Source organism: Polyodon spathula, chromosome 22 (assembly GCF_017654505.1).
Source record: "Polyodon spathula isolate WHYD16114869_AA chromosome 22, ASM1765450v1, whole genome shotgun sequence".
Lineage (NCBI taxonomy): Eukaryota > Metazoa > Chordata > Actinopteri > Acipenseriformes > Polyodontidae > Polyodon > Polyodon spathula.
In genome coordinates, this window is record NC_054555.1 from 24,118,888 (window position 1) to 24,130,907 (window position 12,020).

A 12,020-nucleotide genomic window follows, 5' to 3' on the forward strand; every position below is an offset into this window, starting at 1 on the left:
CTGTAATGTTGACTGTATAGCCATGAAGGGGGATGTGTGTTACTGACATCATTTATTTATTTTTGTGTAGATTAATTTTATTTATGTATTAGTTGTCTAATGCCTGTTGTACGTTTCCCAGGTGTTGCAGTATGTGACATGCTATTGTTTTCAAAGTTAAGAATGAATTCATATGTTTTTATCCTTTACAGCTGTTCAATATATTTAAAAAAAAAAAAATACTATTTTTCATTAATGTTTAGTAGTGTCCACAACATTCTTGAACTGTAACAGAGTATATATCAGGTGTTTAGACCACTTCAATACAGAAGAATACAACTATAGATTGGAATTCTACAGACAGTAAAGTATTTCTGTATATGGTTTGGGAGTTAACATCTCAGTAAGCCTCAGCTATTGTTACTGTAGCTCAGTGTATCCAGCATTTTTGATTCAAACTTGTATTTGTCACCAGGATGTTGGTAGCAGTTTAACTGCTCTAGCTGCACTTGAGAAGGAGATGATAAATCCTAAGGGTATGAGGACAGCTTTCATTCATTGCACTGGGGTATTGTATCGCAACAGAAAAGTAGGGCAGTGGTACTGCTAGATGTATTAGATATTGTGCTAAAGTCGTCATAAGAGTAAATTGAAAATGACTGTTTCCCGCATTTTAGGTTATCTTTAGTTAACTAGAGTATAGATCAGGTGTAGCTGGTTGGTGCTGCAGTATACAAAACCATTATTAATGCTGACTGTATGATACTGTAAGAATTGAACTTTTCTGCTCAAGACTAAACCAGAAATAAAATGTTTGTGGTGGTGTTACTGTCAAGGGAGTCTGTAGATCGGCAGTTAAGTGCTGTGCAAATGGTCTTTATTTAGTCTGAGCCCTTCCAAGACTCCAAGGTTAGCGGTCTGTAGAAATGCAATTTCACCAGATATCACTTCCAATTCTACTTAAAAAAAAAAAAAAAGAAAAAAAAAAAGTATTTCCAGTAGCTCAGATAATGCAAGCTTTAAAGGCTAAATTTTAAAGCAGAGCTACAATAAAAGATATATGCCACACAAAGACTATAGGAAGCTTATAAAGACCACTAACATATTAAATGGCCCAAGCTACTCTGAATTGTGGTATTGAGATACCAGAACTTTCACTCGAGATGTGTTGTTTTAAAGAATGTTTTAATGAAAATTAGATAAAGTTTGATCTTCATTAAATTGCTCTACAATGCTGCTGTCTTCTGTAACATCAAACTGTATTATGGGAACAAACTTTGAAACGTCTGTTCCCTTGCAAGCCCCCCTTTCTGTTACAGCACTGTACGCTGTACCGGCTGCATTAGTGAACTGTAGTGTTAACCTTTTAAGGAATACTCCTGCTGGAGCTGCATGCCAGGTTCTCCAATTGGACAGGTCGTATTTTCAAATTGCATTGCTGGCGGTTGCTTGTTAATGCTCTGTTCTTCAAAAGCAGAAAGCGTCCTGTGCTTTCTTCATTCTGTGAGTGTTTACTCTACTACTGCAGCACTGTGAAGATTTCCTATCGCTTTTTTTCTAATGTGTTCTCCAAGGAAGGGACAGTCTCAGGACAGCAGGTAAACTTCCTTGCTGTTGTTTGACTTCTGTAGTACTTGATGCAATATAACTGCTAGTTATAGAGAGTCGTTCTGTGTTAAGGTGAGGTCGCAAATACTAGATTTTGGTATTCGAGTTTAGCCAGATAGGATATACTACAGAATGATGGATGCAGCTTTCTTACTGTAAGTGAGTGCTGAAATTCTTTTCATAACAGCAAGCGAAGAGACATTGCTATATTAAGTTGATTATACAGTTGTAAGGTTAAACGGTGAACGCAGGGACTGAGAGTTTTTATAATCCTGTAAATATTTGTAAAATTTGTATGACATGAATTGTTCCTAAATCTGTAGGATTCTTTGAAGATTGGTAAAAATTTGCCATGTAGTGCACGACAGACCAACAGATGGATGAAGTCGGTGCACTAGATATTCATTTTTGAACGGGGAACTTTGACAAAGTGGTTAATAGTGTGTGATCAAAGAACAGACAGACAATTGTAATCCAGGTGGAAACGGTTTATTTATTTTTATTCCTTATTCCTCAGCTCCAGTGCCTGACAGTGAAACAAACAGTAAATAATAGTGGTGGCAAGTAATACAGTGGCGTGTGTTACTTCCATTTTAATCTCTGGGCTGGTCCCAAAATAATAGTCCCGTTATTGTATCCCCACATTAAACACAAAACACATACACAAGATCGTTTAGTGCGTGAATTAGTGATTTGTGGTACAAGTGAAGTGCTTTCCCGGGTTTGTGCTGGCCTCTGGCGACAGTGACGGAACCTGTTAGCCGTCTAGTGATTACAAACAACAATAGACAGGTCCTTCCAGGTCACTTATTAATAACCAAAAACGAAGGAACAGATACATTGCTTCGCCCCCTTTTTATACCATCACTCATGACCCCTTGGTAAACAATTGCAGCTTTTTATGATCTGCAGCTGCCACATCATTTGCCCTCCGGGTCAATGAGTTAGTGTACCGAAGCTCAGTCTCTTTTTTGACATGACCAACTTCCACTCAGAATGAAGTGTCAGTTCACATAGTCAGAGTATTCTGTTCCTGTTACTTAGCACCCTCGCAGGTCGAGAGGGAGATTTACCACAAAGAATCATTGTCTTTGTCACAGGAACCTATGCTGTACTAACTTCTGTACAGTAGTCTTTAAAGACACGTCGAAGTCCTCCATTTTTGTAAACACGTTATACCTCTGAAAAAACCTCTTCGTCCAGCACAGAGAGCTTTGGGGGGGGGGGGGGTCTAAATACCTGCAGACCAATAGAGGAGTGGGCTGTTAAAGTGTAGTACTTCAACCATGTGAAGATCCAGTCTTTTATTCCGCTTTCAATGTGATGTGATGTCTTCCCTCCACTGTCCCCTTGTGTATACTCTGGGAACTGATCCAGCACAGCAGGGCTTGAGATTGGAACTTCAAGATGTTTTTGTTCATTCTGCAGATAATGAGATGGTTTGTTTCCACAGCACAGGGGGTAGAGCAGTTTATCGTAAGGACATTAAGCACAGGACATTGAGGTTTTTTTTTTCTGTACGCTTGAAGCAATGTAGTTTTCATTTAGGGAACCCAATCAGTACATCATACAGTGCCATTAGACCATTTGCTGTCAAGAGGCATTACTTACTACTGGCAGCATGGGATCATGAGAAACTTGGCATGATGCACTAATAGGTGATGTTTTGTTCCGCAGACTGAGCTGTAAATGTATCAGAAACCGGGAGCCCAGCATGAAGAAAGCAAGCAGGCCAGCGGTCGCCTCGTCGAAGGCAGGGAGTAAGATGCAGAGCAACGAGAAGCTAAAATCTGAGAACGGGGCAAGTGGGAAGAGCAGCTCCAAGACTGGGGGCACAGCGCCGCTGTCCAAGGTAACGTCCGCACCATGGGCACGAAGCATGACTTCTACACTGCACAGGACGGAGAGGTGGAGAGGCGACTTAGGATCTGAAACATATCTGCAATACACAGGGTAGCTATAAAGTTAGCACGGCTGCAATGGAAAGGAGCAATGAAACCTGGCAGATGGAGGCACCCAGTGGTGGGCAACAAGACAACCACCATGATCATCTCTTATATTTGTCTGTAATATCACTTTCTGTTGTAGAGCTTTTCAATGGCAGTACTGTATTTGTAGCACTGTATACTGAAATAAGAGGTACTGCAAGTCAATGGGACTAAAACACCACATCATTATCACCTGTACAGTATGTACCATCTTAATTCATTATAACTTTGTTCTTATAAATAGAATGAAGGTAATATACTTAATGACGCGCACAAATCCACTGATACGGTTTGAAGTTCTCTACTAAGCAATTATTACATTCCAAGGTTACAGGGCAAGTGAGCTGAAAAATGGTAACGTTTGGTCTGCTATGTCTTTATTACCCATTTCCTATTGATAAAGAGCGGACAAATGTGATACGGTGCAGGTTGAATCAAAATCCACGAGACTGGACACTTGGAGGACCTGCTCGCATGCTTGTTAACATGCTGAAAGCCCACATAGCTTGAAAATGAAATAATAATGCACTGTAATAATGGCGATCTAAATCTGGACGAGGTGTGGCATCAACTTTCTCTGTTTCCTTTCCAGACAAAGAGCAATGATGACCTGTTAGCAGGGATGGTTGGCGGTCTGTCTGTGAACATCAGTATGAAGGGAAAGAGGACCTGCTCGGTGGCGGGCACCTCCACAACGGGGACCACCGGCAGCACCTCTGAGGGCAAGACCAAGAGCAGCACAGGTGCGGGGCCGGGGGGCGGGCTGTTCAAAGCTGTTACGAACCTCGTAAAGATGTCAGTGTTCCAGAACTAGTAAGAATTTCATAGTAAGAGACTCGGTGAAAGTTAGGCTAAGGCAAACTTTCATCCTGTATCTTTTTAGAAGCTTGTTTACAACACTGGGGATGCATGTCCCTGTTGAAGTGGAGGCGTCCCTATGTATGTGCAATGTGTCTCACTTTACAGTTTTATATAGACCTTGAAAACCACTTCTCCACTTGTGTCAAAACTGTGTTACGGCATACTTTACCACAGGTTATTGAGCGTAGCAATCTGTATACAGTATATGGAGGAACCTGTACTGTATACATATACACTTTTTACTTCAATAAGGTGGACTGCTAACGTGCTTGCTGCTAGGTTTGAAGCATTCATTTGAAACAAACTGAACAGAAATCTGCTTTCTCAGTTGATTATGTATGAACTAAACAGATCGGGGAATTATATTTTGGTGTAAAATTAGAAATTATTGTGGGATACTGCAGCTTTAACTTCAGAACATGCACCAATATAGGGGGGGGGGGGCAGGGGCAGAGGCTGCGAGGGAGAAAACCGCCATCAGAATAGTGTCAGAAGGTTCTGGTTTCAGTTTAAGCCATCGTGCTTCTATTGTAATTAGTCTACTGTCACGGATGGACATTCACAGCTAATCAGGCTGAATTGTCTTTTAAAAGTACTCTTGAAGAAGGCCTGATTTTTAGATCAGATTTTTAGTGTAGAAATATCCTAAGCAAGCATCTCCTCTTCCTCAGATCGCGTTCATATATCAGTCCAGGTGTCAGGTGGAAATGCAGCATTCAAAAATACAGTTTTATTAACCTACAGTTGATAATGCTGTGCTTATCGTAACCTGTGCATTTCACACAGTACTAAAACAGTAATTGAAATGAAAACCGGTCATTGTGTTTATATCTTTTCCTCATACAGGTTCTTCAGCTAAACGTGGCATGTCTTCTGGGGCTAAAGAGGTGAGCTCAACGCGAGACAGACTCCGGGAGCGTTCTCGAGCCGGTACAGGCAAGAAGCTGTCCTCCTCTGCAGCTGCTGCCACTAATGATGCAGCGCTGGCCAAGCGATCCCGCAGCCGCATACTGGCAGAGTCCGAGACACGCATGACCAAGGCTAAATCAGACGGCCAGATCACCGACAAAGCTGCCTTGGAGACTAAAGTGAAGGACCTTCTAGGCTTAGCAAAGAGCAAAGATGTGGAGATCCTGCATTTGCGCAACGAGCTGAGGGACATGCGGGCCCAGCTTGGCTTGGGCGAAGAGACCTCTGAAGAGGGGGAGGAGGACAAAGTGGTGGTGGTGGCAGAGGAAGAGGTCGTCTCCATCACTCACCAAGCTACAGATGTGGAATCCACTCTGCTGCAGCTCCAAGAGCAGAACAATGCCATCCGTGAGCAGCTGAACCAGCTGAAGAACGAGAACCGCATGTTGAAAGACCGGTTGAATGCGCTGGGCTTCTCCCTGGAGCAGAGGTTGGACGGCTCTGAGAAGATCTTCAGTTACCAGTCCCTAAGCCTGGATTTAGATGTGGGAAGCACCCACAGTGACGGAGGAGGGATGCTGACTTCCTCAGTTGAAGGATCGGCCCCTGGGTCCATGGAGGATCTCCTGAGCCAGGATGAGAACACTCTAATGGAAAACCGTCGCAGCAGCTCCATGGACAACCTGGACAGCGAATCCAGTGAGGTCTACCAACCCATCACCTCCAGCGACGACGCACTGGACGCCCCGTCCTGTTCCTCCTCCTCTTCCTCCGAGTCCGAGGGGGCCCCGAGTCGGGAGAGGTCTCGGAAAGGCAGCAGCGGGAACGTCAGCGAGGTCTCTGTGGCCTGCTTGACGGAGAGGATCCACCAGATGGAGGAGAACCAGCACAGCACCGCCGAGGAGCTTCAGGCCACATTGCAGGAGCTGTCCGACCTGCAGCAGATCACTCAGGAGCTGAACGCAGAGAACGAGAGGCTGGGGGAGGAGAAAGTCATCCTGATGGACTCACTGTGCCAGCAGAGCGACAAGCTGGAGCACTACGGCCGGCAGATCGAGTACCTCCGCACCTTGTTGGACGAGCATCACATCTCCTACGTCATAGACGAAGACATCAAGAGCGGCCGTTACCTGGAGCTGGAGCAACGATACATGGAGCTGGCGGAGAACGCACGCTTCGAGCGAGAGCAGCTGCTTGGGGTCCAGCAGCACCTGAGTAACACCCTGAAGATGGCTGAGCAGGACAATAAGGAAGCCCAGGAGATCATCGGGGCCTTGAAGGAGAGGAACCACCACATGGACCGCATCATTGACTCGGAGCAGAAGGGCAAGGCGGCTCTCTCGGCTGCTCTGGAGGATTACAAAGCCACGCTTGGCAATGAACAGCTGGAGCTGAACCGCTTCAAATGCCAGCTGGAGCAAGAGAGGCAGAAGGTTGCTGAACTATACTCCATCCACAACTCTGGAGAGAAGAGTGACATCCAGGAGCTTCTGGAGAGTGTGCGAATGGACAAGGAGAAGGCAGAGGCCTTGGCCACCAACCTGCAGGAGGATCTGGGTCATACACGCAATGAGGCCAACCGGCTGCAGGATGCCATCGGCAAGGTAACTGAGAGCAACACACAGGTCCTAGGAGAGGGGGTGGGGGGGAGATGGGTGGTATAGTTATTTAATACAGTGAGGGGTACTTGGAGTCCATTCCGTTCCAGGGCCTTGTTCCAGCTAGGCACTTCACTAAACAATGATATACCTTGTTAGAAAAAGGCTCGGGACTGTTCAATTGGCAGTGGGACACTGCAACATTGTGTAGAGTTAATTTTACAGCAGTGATGATATCAAAAAGAATGTAGTGTGAAAGTAAATCTAAAGCAGTGGTTTATCTTATCCCATTCCCATCCAGCCAAGTTCTTTTGTTCCAACCATGTTTATTGTTGTTGTTATTATTATTATTAATAATAATAATAATAATAATAGTAATAATAATAATAATAGAATCCATTAGGCCTCTGACAAGCAGGTCCTGAAGTATTTAATTACACCGTGTAACACATTTTTTTTTGTTCCTGGGTAGTAAGTGTTATTTCCTAATTGCTTATGCCTCAAAAGTATAGAAAATGGCTATTATAGTACACCAAAATGACTACAAAAGATTTAGAAATGAGTAGTTTTTCGAGATTTACGATTATACTGTAAATTTACAGTATAATCGTAAGTCTCGAAAAACTACTCACTTCTAAATCTTTTGTAGTCATTTTTGTATTACTTTAATATAAATACATGTTAATTTGGATTCATGTTGTTTTTTTCTGACTTTATGGGAACAAAAAGACACACATTCGCCCGTTTTCTCTTTGGAAAAAGTGATATTTTGAAATTTTCCTGTCCTGGTCACAAAAGCAAAGCTTGTGGGGAATAATAGCCATTTTCTATACTTTTGAGGCATAAGCAATTAGGAAATAACACTTACTACCCAGGAACAAAAAATGTGTTACGTAGTGTTATTTAATAAAACCTGTTTGGGATTGCCCTCTCTGACTGAAATTGTCTACTATTTATCAAAAAGAGAAAAGCTTTAACATGAAGACTCCTTAAAGGTCAGGTGCTTATTGCATAAATCATTTCATTACTGGTAGTTTGTAAAAGGTTATCTAGGTCTACCCTTCTTCTTTTTTACAGACCTATTTAACCCTGTAATGCCTGTTTTTGTATCACATTGTACAGAATACCTCACAATGAAAAACACAGAAATGTGCTTTTAACGTATAAGGCATGCTTTTATCTGTAGTGTGTATGTGTGCTCGCAGGTGGAAGTGGAATACAGGCTCTTCCAGGACGAGGCTAAGAAGCAGATTGCGGACCTGACCATTAGCCTGGACAAGCTGCGCTGTGCTCTGGAGGAGAAGGAGACGGCCATCGGAGACATGAAGGAGACCATCTTCGAGCTGGAGGATGAGGTGGAGCAGCACCGCGCTGTCAAACTGCATGACAACCTCATCATCTCTGACCTCGAGAGTGAGTGGCACCCTGCACCCCCGCACCCCGCACCCCAAACCTGTTAGGAACTCCCTCGAGCCCTGCAGTCCTGGAGACAATTGAGAGTATTATTTATGAGTTTTAGTACAAAGAATTAATATTAGTAAACCTATAGACTGAGTCGTCTATACAGTTGCTGTGAATGTAGCCACTGTGGTAGACGAGGGACCTCTTCAAAGCCACCTGCATTGCATGTTTGGCTGGTATTGGTAAGATAACACAGAATTGTGTTTGAAAAGTTCAGAGCTACCAGATGCTGGTATCATGTAACCTTTTAAAGACCACGGTCTAATCAATGCAGTTCTATATTTTTGCCAGTTCAGAAAACCTTTCAGCACAATATTTAAAACAACATGTAAAGAAACAGCTGAACACTAGGGGATGCTGATGAGCCATGGTTGTGCTTTGATGTAGTTTTGAAAAGTACAGCACATGTATTAATTGGGGAATTATGTATTGCTATACTGCAGGGAACGAATGGTTTTACTTGAAGGGGGTCCTCACACATTTTAGTTTTTTGGTCTCAGTGCTGCTGCAGGTTTAGAAATTAAAACTTATCTGCTTTTTTTTTTTTTTTTTTGTTCATGAAAATGGATTGATTGTATTAATGTTTTTAAATCAACAGTACCCAAGAAGCCTGGCCGCCTTAAAAAGATTATGAAAAAACAATGAAATACTCCTTTCACATTGTGTAATGCTTACTAATTTATTTTTCACACTGCACCAGCATGTGCTTTGCATGCTGACTGTCCCATTCCTGAATTAAATAGCAGAGAGGAAAACCACAGATGATAATATTCAGAATTTGTTTTAAAAAGCACATCTGTGAGCTAAAACTGCATAACTGAGTAGTAAATTGTGAGGAACATGTGGCTGGAAATACAGCATTCCCAGAATCTGTTAAATGTTGTTTATGGATATTTATTTCACCCCGGAGATTTTTTAAATGTGTCTTTAGCAGTCGTAGTTGTTCCAGCATCACCAGACCTGCACAGAGCTCTGCAGGGACGTAACTGTGGAAGAATCATTACATTTGCTGCTGCTTCTCCTCAAGCGAGCCATTCGATTTGACAGCATTTCATTATCTCACCCAAGTTTTAAATCTAAGAAGAGGAAGCGGAGGGGCTCCCTCCTAGTGGGATGTTTTTTTTATATTTGTATCGTACAGTATGTGAGCACACTAGGTGAAAAGAGCAATATTGTATGTAGAACAGCAAGCTTTAAAACAACTGTACAACATGCTTTCCGATGACGACAGTCACCTCTTATGCAGACCTGGTACCAAAGGTTAACTCCACGCTGCAGTCATCAATAGTTAACGGGGGTAATTACACACCTGAATACCTGCAGGCTCACAGACTCCTAAAAACTTGATATAGTTATCTACTAGATGTATTTTGCTCTTGGTTGTGTGCTTTTTAAATCAGATACAGATGGGCTCCCAAGTGGCGCATCCTGTAAAGGCACTCCACATGGAGTGCAGGATGTGTCCTATAGCCTGGAGGTTGCTGGTTCGAGTCCAGGCTATTCCACTGCTGCCCATGTACAGGAGTTTCCAGGGGGAAGCGCACAATTGGCAGAGTGCCTCCCAGGTGGGGGCTTGGGTCAGCCAGGGTGTCCTCGGCTCGCTGTGCACCAGCGACTGGCCGGGCACCTGCAGGCCTGCCTGTAAGTTGCCCAGAGCTGCGTGATCCTCATACACTGTAGCACTGAGATGGCTGCATGGCGACCCTCAGAGTGAAAAGAAGCGGACGACACACGTTTCGGAGAACACGTGTCCATCTTTGTCTCTCCAGAGTCAGCGCCGGGGCAGCAGCCATGAGCCATGTTAAAACAAAATAATTGGGTTTTCCGAATTGGGGAGAAAAAAAAAAAAAAAATAATAATTTGACACAGGAGCAAAGTTAGATTAAGAAACACTTCATGATAAAATAATAAAATGTGCTCCAAATTGATGGTTTGCGAAATCTAGACGAGCCCTGATTAATCGCTTGGTCTCTAGCAGCTGGGTGCTGTGATAGTAAAGAAGTAGAAGACAGCGATGAGACCAGACTGTCCGGCACCTGCCTAGCCTGCTGACCTAGGAGGGCTAGCGTTATGGAGGTGCTGACACTATTACTGCAATGAAACCTTTCCCACTAGCTATGATATCATCTTTATTGATGGGTGACAAAGAAAAGATTTATTACAAGCAAATTAATTTCACAGTCGGAAGATCTATTGACTGGAGGTACACTTGACAATTGACCCCTTGGTTAGATTAGGGCATGCACTGTGGATTCTCATTTAATGTAGGAGTTGGTCAGATATTGGAAGCACCTGAGGTATGTGGCACACACTTCTGTTCACAACATTTAAAAATGTTTTTTTAAATGCCAACGCATGTTTGTGATCTATAAAAGCCATGTCACTATATTTGAAGTTCATTTAGGTTCTAGCTGGCTGCAGTAAAGTGCTAATGCTGAAGTATCCAAGACTGCACAGATTAGTGGTGTTTCATCAATACATGGGTCAGTAATGGGGATCTTACTATTGTCCCCTTGTAATTACAGGTTATTAGAGTTTGAAACTTTCTGCAGTCTGCAAGTGTAGATACGTCACACTATTCTGTAGAGTTCAATGAACAATGGCACTAAGAGGAAAAGGCAAAATGTAGTTTTCATGATTTTTCTGTTTTATATTTGTTAATTTAAATACTTTTTTTTTCTTTTCTCGTCATAGATTCGGTGAAAAAGCTCCACGACCAAAAGCACGACATGGAGCGGGAAATTAAAATCCTGAACCGAAGGCTGAGGGTAAGGCTGAGCGCTTTGGGAGGAGGGAAGGGATGCGATGTCTGGGGCGGGGGAATGCAATGCAAATACATACTGCTCAGCGTGAAGCCGTCAGTGGTTTAGCAAGTCAAAGTAAATATTGCTCCTCATGAGGCCATCAGGTTTGATTGGCTGATGAGGGCTCCTGCAGTGGTCTCATCGGTTACAGATGTGCAGTGCAAGTAATTCAAAATCTTGCTTTGTTGAAGACAATCAGTCGGGATGCAAGAAAAAACAGAAATCAGTACAAAACTGGAAAGGGTTACAACACAGTAAGAGAGAAATATATAGACAAACGGCGTTTACAGACCTCGATTAGCTCTAGTCTTGGTCTACGTTACCGAAGTTAACATTGAGTAGTCCCACTAATTTGGGTCTGTGAAACCATGCACATTTGAATTGAAAGAGCAACCTTTTATTTTAGAATAGATTTTCTCTAAAATCTGATTTTGACTTTACTCTCTGTACTGTAAGTTAGTGCAGTAAAAATGAACAACCCACACATTGAACTTTGTTAGTTGGCTGCTGATGATGGCAGATCAATATATTGATATTTTTATCTATCATATCTTTCTTTTTACACCCTTTGTAGTGAACCGTCTGAAATCCAAACGTATGGTCTGGTATTACTAGGTGCGTCATCTAAGTACTGCGAAGACAACACAGGAAGCAGGGGGCTTCCTGATGTAATGTCTTTAAAGAATGGGAGCTCATTATTGAGCCATTAAAATGATGCTGTGGATTATGTAGAATGCATGTATAGTCAGGCTACATGGAATATTACAGTGCTTTCGGGTTTCACGATTTGAGGATTCACAAATGTGGTTAAT

At 42.9% G+C, this 12,020-nt stretch overlaps 1 protein-coding gene across 2 annotated transcripts in view; it reads left to right on the forward strand.

The window, feature by feature from the left end:
* LOC121296950 (cytospin-A-like) overlaps window positions 1-12,020 on the forward strand; it is a 62,914-nt gene that overhangs the window by 12,400 nt on the left and 38,494 nt on the right. Inside the window, exons 1-6 of one of the 2 annotated variants that reach the window (XM_041222910.1) lie at window positions 945-1,577; window positions 3,265-3,439; window positions 4,168-4,318; window positions 5,283-6,949; window positions 8,149-8,356; window positions 11,099-11,172. In XM_041222910.1, coding sequence (XP_041078844.1) covers window positions 1,540-1,577; window positions 3,265-3,439; window positions 4,168-4,318; window positions 5,283-6,949; window positions 8,149-8,356; window positions 11,099-11,172 — 2,313 coding nt within the window. In that variant the 5' untranslated portion in view covers window positions 945-1,539. Of the gene's footprint in view, window positions 1-944; window positions 1,578-3,264; window positions 3,440-4,167; window positions 4,319-5,282; window positions 6,950-8,148; window positions 8,357-11,098; window positions 11,173-12,020 lie in introns of those variants that run through there. The other variant, XM_041222911.1, reaches the window with a different exon arrangement.